The sequence below is a fragment of the Emys orbicularis genome, chromosome 4 (assembly GCF_028017835.1).
Source record: "Emys orbicularis isolate rEmyOrb1 chromosome 4, rEmyOrb1.hap1, whole genome shotgun sequence".
Classification (NCBI taxonomy): domain Eukaryota; kingdom Metazoa; phylum Chordata; order Testudines; family Emydidae; genus Emys; species Emys orbicularis.
Genome location: NC_088686.1, coordinates 14531038 through 14546238, shown reverse-complemented (window position 1 = coordinate 14546238; position 15201 = coordinate 14531038). Strand labels below are relative to the sequence as shown.

The window sequence follows — 15201 nt, the reverse complement described above, 5'->3', positions numbered from 1 at the left end:
GGCTGTCTCTGTAGTGGCTGGATGCAACTTCTATTTGTCACTATAAGAGCTAAAGAATCGGGCCCTTTGTGTCTTTCTAAAAAAAAAGGGAAGTTTGGCTCTAGAAAATAATTTATTTTGAATTAAAATAAATAAATCACCTGGAGCATTGGGGTAAGACCATGTCAGGCTCAGGCCCCTCTACCATTATACCTCTGCCCAGTCCTAGTAACCCAGAATAAGTCTTGCAGGGCTTGATTGACTGCAATAAAGTTGAAGTTAGTGGAGTTATGCTAGCAATTAATTTGTCCTCGCCTGTCTTATATTATCAAACACAAAATATATTGTGCGTTTGATTTTTTTAATCTCCTCAAATGAAAGAAATGGAACTGTAATGCTGGGCTTTTGTAAAATCCCAGTAAATGGGATCCCAATAAATGAAGGACAATATTACCCCAGGAAGATTCAGAAACAAGGACTGTTAATAACCATGGAAGTATGAAGCTCCTGAAGCGCCATCAAATTATATTGTGTATAACACTGATGTCTGGGAACTGTAAACCTATACATCTGTGTTCACCTATCCTGATAGACAGATAAACCTCATTTTCTCCTGGAAAGCTGCCATATGTCACTCATAACAGACAGTTTTATGATTGTAAGAAGGGAAAAATATAACGCCAGCTTTTTTCTTGAAAAAAAGCCAACTTGAGAGTATTAGCAAAAGTTGAAATGATTCCATGTGAGGCAAAAGGGGGAAAGGACTAAGCATCTCTTCAAATTAGATGGAGCAACTTTGGAGATGATTGAGGCATATGGACACCCACACAGTTTGCACAGAAAGAACTGAGAACCCCCAGACTTTAGCTTATTAAAGATGACCTTTCCCCTCTCTAAAATTTCAAAGCTGACGTTCCAAGTGCTGAACAGACTGTGTGCCATATGTAACATGACCTCGGCTCGGCTCTGCCAAAGCACTGATGGCATCACTAATGAGAGGTGAAAGGTCCTTTTCTTGCAGCTCTCTCAAAAACCCACCAACACTGTCTGTGTACTAAGGTCTCCCCCCACCCCCAGCCCCTTTTACAGGCTAATTCCATTTAATACAGAGTCTTACACAACACGTTTTGAAAAGAAATAATAATACAAGGCTGGCTAGCTTCTGACCACAGCTGGACTGCCATGTGCACAGTGCCAGAGTAAAGAAAATGTTTGTTTTGTCTCAGAATGCAAAGTGTGTCGGTAAACAGAGCCGTTTATGTAAATCTTGTCTCTCATTCATTCAGCAGCCACATGAACTCAAAGCTGTTTTGCTGTGTATAGAGCGAGCAAACATTTTGCAGCAGCCAGGTGTGTGCGTATTTTTTATTTATTTGTTTGTTTAACTTGATGAAGAAGGGGGGGGGCTTTGCATATGTGCAAAACTGTTCTGCTAATGCTCTTTGAAATCTAAAGATCAAATAAACCATGGAGCAAGGTATTGAAAGATGTTACAATCCGGGGTCCAAGCTTCCCTCGGCTTGTTGTCTGAGAAGGAAACAAGGTTTCCTTTTGCAGGGGGCCTGTTAGTTGTTTTCTGTTGTGCCATGCTGCCGATTTCGCCTGGCCTTTCACAAAGAAATGTTCTAACATTAAAAATTAGGGGGGAAATACACACACACACACACTCTCTCTCTGCACGGGGGACCAGGGCTACAGAGTGTGTTAGTACAAGATACAGCCATCCAAGGCTGAGCTGGGTAGATGTGTCCTTGTGTGGATGGGTTAGTGTAAATCTATGAGCATGAATCTGTTGCAGAGTGTGTGGGAAAGCAAACCTATGAAAGGGAAGTGGGTTGGGGACGGGAGGGAGGTAACTGGTGTCTGGGAAAGATGCGTTGACGTCTGGTGTCTGTCTGTGGATAGTCAAATCATGCCTGCGGCCTTTCCAGGGGGCAGCTATCAAAGCCAGGACAGCTGGGAAGTCGGCTACTCCCACTTACAGTACTCCCAGACTGGACAAATGCTCTTATTTAAAAGCAGCATCAGCTGAAGGTTCAAGGCTGTTTCTGGGTCCTAAATATGCCTTTGAAAATGATTCTCCAGACAGGTGGTTTCTGGGTCGGACAGTGGGAGCAGTTCCTGGTTCTTTATTCTTCTCTGTTTTTCATGCCCTAAAACGTCATCGGGTTCAAGCATCTTTATTAACCAGTTCTCTGGTGCTCAGAGGGATTGTCAATGGAAACCAGCTTTAGGAGTGCGCTGCCCCTGGGTGCCTGATCACCCAACCCATCCAATTTCCCTGGGAACCTGTCCTGTGCGTCCCTCTCCTAGTGCCCTCCAGTTCTTCCTGGGGCTGGGGGCATGAGCGGGGAACCTTCAGCCTTCTAAAGGAGGGATCGGGGATCTCGCAGCTGCTCTGGGGTTTGGCATAACGGACATTAACTCGGTTAGTCGCCTTTAACCGGCTCTTGGGAGGAATTAAACACCGAGGCAGAAATCAAAAACCCAGGCCGAGGGGAAAGCTGCAGAAGCGGGCAGGTTGTCTAGACCAGCTCCTCTGACCGGCCACCGATACAGCTAGCGACTCCTTCCTTCAGTAAAAGAGCGCCCCCCCTCTCTCTCGTTTACTCTCTGTCCTATTCCCCTCTTTCTCTCCCTCCTCCTCTTTTCATCTCCTTCCTCCTGCACTCTTGCCCTCTCTCCCCCTTTCCAGATGCCGCCGCCGCCTCCTCTGCCCCTCCCCAGAGTCAGCCAGCTCTCAGAAATGCAGTGGCAGATTTGGCACTCCCAGCGGACGCAGCTCCAGGAGCCAGTCTGCGTTCCTCGGGTTCCTGGTTCAAAAAATCACAAGAACTAAAACCTCAACCCCGAGCAACACTAGAAAGAGCCGACCGGGGGCAGGAGGAAGCGGCATTGCTTGGAGCAGAACTGGTCCACGCTTCCCGAATTCCGACTTTTCCCCTGGGGGAAGGAACCGGAATTAATCCCCTAGGGTTTTTTGCAAAACAATTCTAGTTTGTCCATCAGTCCCAGCTTCCGCCTCCAGTCCCAAATTCTAACCCCATAATGATCATCGACTAAATGTTGAGCAAGAATTTCAAGGACCTTCCTTTAGGTGCCTGCCAGGGTTTAGATATATTGCCTACGTCTGATTTCATTTCTGTCTAACCAGGCAAGGGGAAAAAACACAACAGACTTGTTCAAAGCATGGCTGGGGAACAGCTATCTTTGAGCGGGTTTTAAAAATGTGAACGGGGCCCTATCTCCAGCCCTAAATCCTTCAGAGGTGGAAGGTTTTCTTCGCCGCCATAAGAGCTAGAAACTGAATCTCTCTTTAATAATATGCAATATGAAATTCGGCAGAAACTAATAGGGTCAGGAGAGTAAAGGCCTGTATGACGCGCCACCGGATACCAGCTGAGCCTGGTTTCCAGAAATGCTAAACTTCAGAAAATGCCCCTCCGCTCCAGATCAAAGTGCCACAGAGTTTGGAGTAAGGCAGCGCAAAGGGGCTGAATGTGACCAGGGTTCCCGTATTTACCCCGCACTGGGCTCTGCCGTCAGTCAGATAAAATCCCTGTGGTCATACATCAGCTATCTTCACAGGCAGCTGGTTTCGCTTTTTAATACGCTATTTCATTAAAATCTTCTCAAACTAGACAAGTCTCTAAAAAGGTGAGTCAGTAGCTCTGGGTAACACAGCTCCCAATCCTACTAAACATGCCCCGTGCAATGTCAACAGATAGCAAACAGCAAGAGGCTGCTTGTTTAGAAATATTCACCCATCAGGTCTTTTGGGATGAATTTACAATTATAGGCCAAACCTCCCATGGCCATTCGTTACTCAGGCAAACTTCCCATTCGCTTCCATGGGAGTTTCCCCGATGAGTAATGGAGAGCAGGATTGGGCCCTGTTTCTTTCCTAAATTCAGAGGCTGAGAAACTATCACCACACGCACGTGGTTTTACAAGGTTTGTGGTTGAGCTGCTTGCTTATGGTGGACTGTTTCACTTTGTTTTTAGCGTTTCAAATATTTCTTAAAAACGATGGATAAACAGGATGGGACGCCATGCCAAACAGGTCAGCTAGAGGGCAGAGGGTGCTGTTGATATGCCTGTCTTCCAAATTCAGCTAAACTAACTTCTTGTGCCAAAGGCTACTTGTAGTCTCTGGGGGTTAAAACTCTTTTGGGACTATCTGTGTGTATATCTATATATGCGCACAAGGTACGGTTTATATCTATCTGCCTGTGCTCTTATTAAATATGGTGCACCAAGGAAAACAGGTTTTTTAAATTAATTATTTTACTTATGTTGTATGTATTCGGCTGTATTATGGGGTGGGGATATATACACATAAATACTCTCTATGCGCCTATAGGACATTACTTGTTTTGTCGATTTACTGGCGAGTGGAAAACTGGTGTGTAAGAACGGAATCACCGAGCCACCCTGAACTCGTACTAAAGGATCAATGTAGCAGCAGCCTACTGCCCAATTTGTCTGCCGCCGTTTCCAGCCTAATTCAAGATGCATTATCTTATTTAAAAGGGGCTATGGCAAGAAGTTGCAATTATCATTGACTCGGGTTACGGCAAATTCCATTATGCTGAGAAATGGAAAGAAAACAATGCCGTGAAAATGCGAATTGTCTTGCTAATAATGCGCGGAGTGCATGAATGCAGCTTGTTCTCTGTCTGCGAGCAAGAGCACCAGGCAGTTTCCAGTCCTTTTGAATGCTAGGGGCTAATCTTGATAAATGATGGGAATTAATTTCCTAGCTACAGCACCAGTTTCATCTTCATCGTCGCAAACATTTGTATAATGTGCCGTGTCTGAGGGGCTTGGATGCCAAGTGAAATGCAGAGGACACCTCTCCATGGGCAAGGTGGTGCAAAAGTTTCTCTCTGGTGGGAAAAGCTAATGAAAACTGAAAGATACTTAGCAACCTGAGGGCTGATAAATCAGGTGGGTGTAGACACCATCCTGTTGCACAAAATGTCACAGACGCACAGGACTTGGTTATATGGAAAGCTGAAATGCTCAATAACCAAACAATGGAAAAATTCGGTAGGTATCAGTGCAGAAAAGGAGTTAAATGACGCTGTTGTCCTTTGATTTAAGAAACTGCTCATCCAATTCAGTTTCAGATTATCCAGGGGCAGACATATTCTTTCTCTCTCCAAACCAGCCCCAACATCTTGAAGCAATCAGCAGCTGAGAAGGGACTCGTCCCCCTGGCATCTCAGGTTAAAGAAGGAGGTCCAGGAAAATGTGGTAGAGCCATTACAAGAAACCTGAGATGCATTCATCAGGGACTCCAATTGCCATCGCATTAGGATTGATTAGAGACCAGCCAGTACCGTAATGACCCGGAAAGAGGGGCATCCAGGGATTATTAATATCAGCATTTTTTCTAAAAGGGGAATCTATATTACCAGGATGACTATTTGTGTGCAAATTCACCTGCGCAAAACAGATAGTTGGTGAGCCGCACAAATTGTACCTCTAACTCATGAAAATATACCTGAATATATAATACCCTGGACGCCTTATAGGTGGTAAAGACAGAGGTCACAACGAAATAATGGACTATCTCCCAGCCTTGATCATGTAGAACTCTTGTGGGCGGCCTCTGAGCGAGCAGGACATCAACCTATGAATATAACGCCTCCCTGAAAGCTACTAAAAAACCGGTGCTGTGGGGGTGGGAGAATTTTAAAAAGTCCCCATTTCCTCGCTAGTGCTTGTGTTTGACCCGGCTGTCGGGGGGGTTGGCTGCTTTGCCGATCAGTCTGACCCTAAATATTGTGAAGATTTATTTTTTTGGTTTAAATCTCCGTTTTAAAATTAAAACCGAATCCCCACCCCCGATATTGATTAATGCAAAAAGCAGAACAAGTGAAGGATTCCAAAGAGAGCTGTACAAACAGCGATGGCCAGTCTGCTTCTCAGTGCTGTGCGCCAAAACAAATCAGCCCCTCATGGTCTCGGTTTAAATGCAGCTCACTGGATAATTAACTCCATCTTTCCAGCCCAACTTAACTGTTTATTTAGTGTCACCCTGTATTACCATCACTGGCACTTTCCTCTGAACAGGAGGAGCTGGAGGCTTTCACCTCCAAAAAGGAAATTCTTCTTAGCTTAGACAGATTCAGCATCCAGGATGTACATTAGTGCAAAAGAAAAGGGGGTGGGGGAACGTTTGATGGAGAACTCGGGAGAGAAAAAAAGGCGAGGGGAGGATGCAAAGAAAAACATATACAAACTTTGTCAGCCCGACTAAAGAAGAAAACGCGTGATCACCTCTAATCCTTTGAAAAATGTTCCGGTAACTATACAAAGAAAGAGCCCTTTGTATGTAACTATATCTTATGTGAATCATGTCAAACGCTGGTCTTTTGGGGGTGGTTGAAGTGGGGGGCACTCGAGAAAGACTGTCCCCTCATTCATTCTAACATCTCTTGCTTTCCTGATCTGTTCTTTGGAGGTCCCAGTTCAGCGTCCCCCAATGCTTTGTATTTTCTTTGTCTGAACATTTCCAATCGAGGCGTTCAGAACCAACACGCGACCAGCAGAACTTTGTTTTCCTTCGCTTTTGTTGCAAACCCCAGGTACAATTGTCATAAAGCAGCATACATCTGCACACACGCACCCCCGCGCTCCTTGCACTGCAACTTAAAGCCAAGGAAGAAGAATCCCAAACAGCCCCTTTTCCACCCTTCAAACTCCTACAAACCTTCTCCCCTCAAATTTCCCCTGATTGTTTTTCCTTGTGCTTGGGCTCTAATGCCACGAAGCGCATCCAGGACAAAGGGAGGCGATATTTTCTGAAGATAGACAAACCGGACAGATTTAAGAAGACGCTCCCTTGCCCTGCCCTTCCCAAGATGCCTGCTGACACCAACTTTGTTTTTACAGGTGTCTTGGGGCAATTACTAACAAGTAATTAAAGGTTCCATTGGTTTCCAGGCATCTTGGGCCAAGGGTTTCTATAGATAACAGCAAGTAATATGGAAAGAGTTCTGTCCTTTTTAATATTTTTTTTTGTAAAAGAAAATACAAATCCTTATTGTTTAGAAATAAGCCAAGGAAACTGGCTGTCTCCCCTGTGCCTTGCAGCTGGGAAGGAGGGCTGCAGAGATCCGGTATCACGTTGCAGATTCTCACTAAAGATAACGAAATGTGATCTATTTTTCAGAACAGCAAGTGGATGGGAAAGAAACCCCTTACAACACAAAACTCATTTGCTAATGGCCTGGTTTTGTATTTCCCCATCTCAAGGTTCGGAAATCGCCCGAGTTGTGTTACTGCACTTCCAGTTCGCCCAGTCTAAACAGCATATTTTATTCTCATTAGCTGGCTGGCTCCTCAAAATTCTGCTGTTGCCGTTGTTAGTTGTTATTGTTTTAATCTTTATGGTGCAGAGACTTGACGGAGCTGGGAGTTTTCTCATCAAATCAAGAACACAACCACAGATGTGCATGATACCCGTGGCCATTTTAATTTTACACTAATAAATTGTCGGAGTAAATCCATAAATAAAAAATGTACCCAAACTCTTCCCAAAACGCTGTGATGTACGTGGCGCAGTTGCGTTCGATCTTCTTAATTTTAAAGCGTATTCTAGTAACGCTGCGGATAACTAGAGCATAAATATCTTATTATATAAGAGCACAAAATAATGGCCTGTTTAATATTAAACCTGTAAAGACATTTGATTTAAGGCCTTATTAAAATGTTGCAGTGGTCCCTTCCTCACTTGTCTTTGCTTTTAAGAAAAAAATACTGTAGTCAAAGGCATATTCAATTATCCTTAACAATTATTTTTAAATAAAATATTTTGATAAACATTATCTACATTTTTTTCCGAGGGAAAATGAAGGCTGTGATCTGGAATTTGAAATGTTGCTCGTTTTCTTTCTACACAGGGTGAAAAAAAAAACTATGAAGCCTACACTCTGTTTTGTTGTTATTTGGTTATTGACATCAAATGGTTTTGCTGGAACAATAAAACCCTTTCTGTGTGATTTTAAAAGGAGAAATCGGTTAGTGTGGTTTGTAAATTCATGTCATTTTACCTCTTTTAGTGGTTTTAAGTGAAAGATTTCCATTTTGGGAAAATCCGTCCCGGCCAATAATTAACATTCATAATAACTGGTTCTCTTATGCAAGATTGAAATAATAGGTGGTACCTGCGTGAACAAGGCACTGGCCCCTCTCGGTATGGGATTTTTGATTACAAGGAAGAATAACCATTTTGGAATAGGAAAGGAAGGTTCTGGCGAAGCACTAGCTCTTGTCAATTTCAGCTCAACCACTGGCCGCATCCGAAGAATTTGCTTATTCTTAACAATAGTAGTGTTTATTTGGTCAGACTTTTAACGATACACAACAGAGGGAGGCGGAGGAGAACAGAATATTGCCTTCAGATGGGAAGTATCTCCACCAGGTATACATTTCCGTCTCTCTGCTCACTAAGTAGTTCTGTAGGTTTAATTTGTCAGATCCCTACTCCTTGAAAAAATTACAACTTATTTCCTTATTTAAAAATATTAGCCCCCAAAAAATCACTTAGCAAACTCGCGTTTGAACATGGAATTTCTATTCCAGGAGGCAATCACTGGAAGTTGCAACCTCATATATTATAATTCTGCGCACTTGCTCTAGACTTTAGGGTATTAGTTGATTTTAGAGCTGGGTTTAAGACTCCGTTCCGGTCCCCACACAGCTGCCTTGTCAATAAGGATCTGTTCCAAGTAGAGACATTCCTTCTGGCAGGACATTGCAGCTCTTTAAGACTTCATCTGAAACATCATAAGTACTAAAATAAAATGGCAAGGGAAAATTACCAGACACATGGTCATGGGATATAGAAGTGCCCTGACTACAGTTTAGTAAGTAAAGCCATTGTACAGACGGTGGGGCAGTGGCTTATTTTAAATAGCTCACATAGCCATTATATATATATATATATATAAATAATCTAGGCATACATAAGTATCAACGTCTGCCTTCAGCGTGTTTCATTGTAGATGAGAACCCTGACTTCGGAAATGCCCAGTATATTGGGTTCACACACACACATATCTCGCTATGCGCTTTTAGATTATATATTTTTCTCTCTAAGACTTCACCTACAACGATTTGTGGAAAACACGAAGGTTGTTGGCACTTAAGCAGAGGCAAATGTGCCATTCCAAATGACAGGGAGTAGGGAACTGCGGGCATCAGTGTACACAAACAATAAAACTGGTGCCACTACACTCTCATTTCTGTCAGCCACAAACCTTCCGCACTTCACTTTAAGAGTCTAAAGTCAAATAAATCCGAATGTATTTCGTGAGGAGAAACGGGTTTTTAAGAGCATCGCGATTGTGATTAGCACCCACTAAGTGAACTCATTCTTAAATCAAAAGCATTCTGAAGGGTACTTAAAATTCAGTTTTCTGCTTATCTAATCAAAGTTAAATACAGTCATAAAGACACTCTCTTCCCACCATTCTGCTTCCCTTATCTCTGCTTATTGTTCTTATCGCCTACCCTGTTCCCTGCTACTGACAATAGATTATCTTTGTTTAGGGAGGCTAATTGTTTTCAAAATCTTTTTTGAATAATACCTGCTTTTGAACAAGGTGTGCAAATGAGGATTAGGATAATTAAAGCGCCGTTTGTTTGTACAAAATACTCTGCGTGCACACACACAAAAGAAGATGACTATTTCAGAAACTCCTTTAATTTCTACTAAACTTGGGGACGCAAATTCATTACTCCACCCCGAAGGCACAATAACAAAAAGTGATGCTTCTTTACTTCTTCTTCTACAGCATCCTATACTTGGGGGCTAGGTCCAAATCACAACTACACAGTTGTGAGATGGATTATTGTATTTGACTAATTCGAACTCAGATCTGCTTCTGTCTAAACGCTTTGCCCCTCTCCTCCTCCCCCCAAAAGCAGCACTTTCCGTTTTGCCAGTGCCTGCCTGCAAAGCAATTCATGGCGAAGACACTTTGAATGAGGGCCTTGGAAATGCTTCCAACCCCCACCCCTTCACACACAACCACCTCCCATCCAGCCCTCCTGTCCTCCAACCCAAAGTTATGGCTCTCCTTTATTATTTATCATGCTCCATAAGCTATTCATCAAGCCGTTATTTATTCATTCCCAACATTAAGGTAATTAAATATGAGCTCACATGGAAGGAGCAGAGCTGAGAGGGACCAGGAGGTGGGGGAAGGGACTTTTTTTAAGGGCTGTAATAATTGATTTGTGCAGAGATGAGCCCCCGCTCCCCTTAGGTGACACTTGAGACGGGGCTCATGTTGCAGGGCCCTGACGTGTCTCCCCTCCCGGGACGGCGCGCGGCTCCCCTCCCGGGCTCTCTCACACACGCTCAGCCACTCACTCATCAGACAGCGGCAGCAGCAGCTCGGCTCGCGGACCCGGCCTCTCCGGCTCAGCCCTGCTGCCTTGCAGGCCGCGCGCCTCTGGCAGAGCCTCCGATAGGCGCGCGGGGGCGTCCAATCAGCGCGGCCCGGCCGCTCGGGCGCTTTAAGCCTGGCTGCGGTGGACGAGCCACAAAGTTCCCCCAGCAACAATCCGAGCATCCCACCCCCCGCTCGCGCCCAGGCCGGGGCTCCGCGCGCCCCCCGCCGCGCCGCCGCCGCCGCACCTGGGAGCGCCCGGCCTCGCGCCGGCTTCTCACCTGGTGGCCGCTCGGGAGGGAGCCGTCCCGCCGCCTCTTCTCCCCAGCCGGGACCTTCGGCCGAGCCCCAGCCATGTCCATGCTGCCGTCCTTCGGCTTCACGCAGGAGCAAGTGGCCTGCGTGTGCGAGGTGCTCCAGCAAGGGGGGAACCTGGAGCGGCTGGGCCGGTTCCTCTGGTCCCTGCCGGCCTGCGACCACCTGCACAAGAACGAGAGCGTCCTCAAAGCCAAGGCGGTGGTGGCCTTCCACCGGGGCAACTTCCGCGAGCTCTACAAGATCCTGGAGAGCCACCAGTTCTCGCCCCACAACCACCCCAAGCTGCAGCAGCTCTGGCTCAAGGCGCACTACGTGGAAGCCGAGAAGCTACGGGGCAGACCCCTGGGCGCCGTGGGCAAGTACCGGGTGCGCCGAAAATTCCCCCTGCCCAGGACCATCTGGGATGGCGAGGAGACCAGCTACTGCTTCAAGGAGAAGTCCCGGGGCGTGCTGAGGGAGTGGTACGCACACAACCCCTACCCCTCGCCCCGGGAGAAAAGGGAGCTGGCCGAGGCCACCGGCCTCACCACCACCCAGGTCAGCAACTGGTTTAAAAACAGGAGGCAGCGGGACAGAGCAGCAGAGGCGAAGGAAAGGTACTTGCCCCGGCGTTTCTCTCCTTTTTTTACTCTCCTGCCGTGCGCTTTGTAGGGCAGGTTGGGGCCGCGTGGATCTGTGCGGGGGGAGCCAGCCAGAACGCTCCTGCACTTGGATGTAGCTGATGAACGAGAATTAGTCCCAGGGTTTTTTTTGGGGGGGGGGGGGCAGGCGGGCGGAAGTTGGGGTGTCTGTATCAGCCCGCTTATAGCGCGAGTGAATAGCCGAAATCGTGATCCCCATTGGGGTATCTATCCTGCCCCGGCACCCCGCAAAGCTCCAGGCTGCGATGGGGGTTATTTTTACTGCAGGAGGGTGAGTGGAGACACAACAAATGGGAAAGGATGGCCAGTAGCTCCCCAGAAGGGAAAGGTGATCCTCCCTCTGGCTGAGGCTCTGCCCGGCGGTGCTTCAGGGGGAGATGGTGCCAGGCTGGGGAGCTTGTGCCTCTGGCATTGAGAACAATGTTCGGGGAAGAATAAAATCGCCTAGGCTGCGCGCTAACCAGCCAGATCACTCCCCGGGAGTCACTTTTTAAAAGCAAAAGCTGGGTTTCATTTCCCCTTGAAATTACAGGCAGGAGAAAAACGGGTTCAGTATTTTTAGCGCAGAAGGCTGGGACGCGATTTTTAGAAGGCAATGAGACGCCCTCTGAAAAATCATCGCTCGCCCTCCTCGCATCCGGACCTATTCGGCTGCTCCCCAGCCCCACCTGCCTAACGCCAAGGGTTAAATACACTTCTAGCTGACTTCTGGAGACAGCTTTGTCACTCTTGCCTTTTGTTTCATCCCTTACCGCCTGAGCGGCGGAATGGGACTCGGGGAAGTTTGTGGCAGGCGGAACAGCCAGGGAGGTAAATAAATAAGAGCGAGGCATTAAGGAGAGAGCGTTTGATTCTCTACCTTTTATTCATCCCCTCGTCTCTCGGGCCTTGGGGTTGCACTGTGGCTGGGGAGTGCAGCCCGGGGTCCGGAAGAGAACGAGAAATCCCAGAGGTTGCAGCCCAGAGTTTATGAAATTAACCAGGAGTGAGTCAGGGCTGAGACACTTTCAACCGCACACATAGATGCGGAGGGGGGGGGGGGGGGAACAGAAGCTCGAGGACCTCCTTGGGAGGGAAGGGGGTTCACCGAGCTCTGTGTGAATCGGCTCGGAACCACGCCTGCGCTTCGAGACGGATTTCAGTTCCAGCAAGGAGCATGTTATGAAACCAGGCCTCTGGCTCCCTCCCTTCTAGCAGAAGGAGACGGGTGCGCGTCCTGCTCCCACACTAATCTCTCTACCTGCCTGCTTGGTTCAATCCCAAATCCTCTTTAGCACCAGCGGGTTTAGAAGGCTTTCGAAATATTTGACCAGCCACGCTAAGAACCGTTTTTAATTTTAAAAAGCCCTTGTCCTCACCCAAGTGAACATGCACATCAGTGACATGAGCTGTCTAAATAGGCCCAACACGGCAGCTCCCGCGATGAATCCGGGATTAAAAAAGCAAACGCTTCTCTTGGTGTTTTTGAATATCGGGGTAGGGTTTTATTTATTTATTTGTAAATAGGTTTTGTTCAAAACAGCTGTTTGTTGCGAGGTAACGCCCGCACAATGAGACACGTTCGTTTACTAGAGGGGGTTTGATAGTAGTTTCTCTGTAGTTTGGGGAACACGCTACACTGATACATTGATGAATTGCTAGTTTCCCTCGAGGCATGGCACGCCGAAAGAAATGGCACATCCACTGATTTTTTTCATGCCTCTTTTGAGCAGAATACAAATAGAGTCTCGCTTTAAGTTGATAAGTAGAGATGTCCCTGCTTTGTAACAAACAGGATGCATTCTCTTTTTCTTAGGGAGAACACTGAAAACAACAACACGTCCACCAACAAACCCAACCAGCTCTCTCCCCTGGATGGGGGCAAACCGCTTATGTCCAGCTCCGAAGAAGAATTCTCCCCCCCACAAAGTCCAGATCAGAACTCAGTCCTTCTGTTACAGGGAAACCTCAACCATGCCAGGAGCTCCAACTATTCCCTGACCGGCTTAACTGCCTCTCAGACCAGCCACAGCCTTCAGGACTCCCTGTTAGGACCCCTCACCTCGAGCTTGGTAGACCTCGGCTCCTAAAACAGGAGCAAGCAGCCGTTAAAGCAATGGAAACGGAGGTTTACCGCGGCGATAAGACACTCGATTGTAAATAGAGGACAGGACACGATTTTACAGCTTATCTGGTGATTCTTAACACGACTTTAAACTCTCTTTTAAATCGCTCCCAAGAAGCCTCCTCTCCTCTCCTATCTAACGCGCTTACAGCTTTCCCATTCTTTTTCTCCAAGCAGCCAAATGAAGAAAACGGCGGTTCCCTGAGATTTTTCTCTCACGATGTTCCTTCGAATTCAATTAATTTTTTTACCAGCGGGAATTACAAAATAACCGGATTCGATTCAATTCGAAACAAAGTGACGAAGATCCGATCTGTCACGTACAGAGAGAGAAAAAAAAAAAGATTGATGAAGAGTCTTTCTATAGTTGGGGAAATTTATTCTCATTTGAATTCTTAAGAACTCAGAGGGCGGATAACCTACAAGGCCTTTTATTTGGGAGGGAGGTGGGAGGGGAAGTTAAGTTTACATTTTTCACATTTCGTGTTAACAAAAGAGTTCGGTGTAGATTAAATTTTAAAAGATGCAGTATTAGAATAAAAACCAGTGCCTATGTCTTAAAGCAGATATACGAGGCAATTAGCTAGAGGAACTTCAATGACCATTAATAGAGCAAACATTCTTCTTCTTCTTTTTTTTTTTTTTTTTTGTGGTGAACTTTCGAAATGCATCAATGTGACTTAAACTAAAAATAATAAAAAAAAAATAATAAATACGGCTTCCTCTGAACAATATTACTTATTATACCCTGACAACTTTCATGGCAATATTGCATACTCTTGTTAGCTTGCCCCTTGCCCTCACGCCAGAGTTTGTCTTGCAAAAGGATGCAGAGCTGGAAGTTGGAGTATTTGTTACCAAAATTAGCATGTGCTTTCAGCTTTCTTTTCTATTGTACCTAAACAAGCCTAAATTAAATAACAATAATTAATAGAATATAAAGAGTATGATTTTATTTGAAAAAGTGAGTTCTGTCTTCTTATTCCAGGCTAGTTCTGTTTTCATTTCAAATGGTTTAACTATTTCCTTTGCTGAGGGGTATTTTAGGCATAAAAACAAGGCAACAGGGCTATCTCAAAGCACTAGGTTGGTCCCACGCTGAATAACTGCTTTTTAAAAAAAATTTGTTCAATATTTATTTTTTAGAAGCATTGTTTATCCACTAGCTGTTTTCAGACACGTTCATCGTTATCTCGATCCGTCAGGGTTAACAGTCTTGCTGACAAGAGCATGATGAAAGGACCACACTGCATTTAATCGTAAGAAAAGGAAAACAACAATAAAAATAACCCCTTACGTTATTAGCTTATATTGGAATGCAAACTGGATGCGTGGGCAACCTCTTGCTGCCAGATAAAGGACAGAATTATTAATAGCAATAAATTTGGGGTATTACAGGATAAACCTCTTGTAGCTTCTGAATTCTGCTTAAAAATGAGCAGGCTAAATGAACTATTAAAAACCAACAGGCGAAGCTCGCTTGTGCTGCTCACGGAGGACAGGGTGTTTCTCCCAATGAAAGGCGTATCCTTCAAAAGCTCAGCTTTCCTTCACTGGCGAATTCGTCTCGCTTTGAGCTAAAGTGTTCTGCGTTTATCCACGAAGGGCCCGATCCTGCAGTTCGTAGCCGTCCTACTCAAACCAATGAGAGTTTTGCCCGTGATGCGGGCCCCTTATAGAGCAGTTTGGCCTGAGTAAGGAAGCCAGGATCGGGCACTTCTTGGAACAGGAGCAATGCCAGGCAGAAACC

General features: G+C 45.8%; 1 protein-coding gene across 2 annotated transcripts; it reads left to right on the top strand.

Annotated features, from left to right (window-relative positions):
- The first annotated feature begins 10742 nt into the window (after positions 1-10742).
- Positions 10743-13416, top strand: LOC135878125 (homeobox protein SIX1). Of its 2 annotated transcripts, none has more exons than XM_065403704.1 (2): positions 10743-11302; positions 13143-13416. In XM_065403704.1, exons 1-2 carry the CDS (start codon positions 10743-10745, stop codon positions 13414-13416), a joined length of 834 nt encoding a protein of 277 aa, XP_065259776.1. The 2 variants fall into 2 exon arrangements, with proteins under 2 accessions (XP_065259776.1, XP_065259775.1); XM_065403703.1 differs by having other exon boundaries at positions 10743-11308.
- The last annotated feature ends 1785 nt before the right edge of the window (positions 13417-15201 follow it).

Coding starts and splice junctions, on each gene's coding strand:
- LOC135878125 (XM_065403703.1), top strand. CDS start 10,743: ATGTCCATGCTGCCGTCCTTCGGCTTCACGCAGGAGCAAGTGGCCTGC. Junction 11,309..13,142: donor GAGGCGAAGGAAAGGTACTT/GCCCCGGCGTTT, acceptor TCTTTTTCTTAG/GGAGAACACTGAAAACAACA.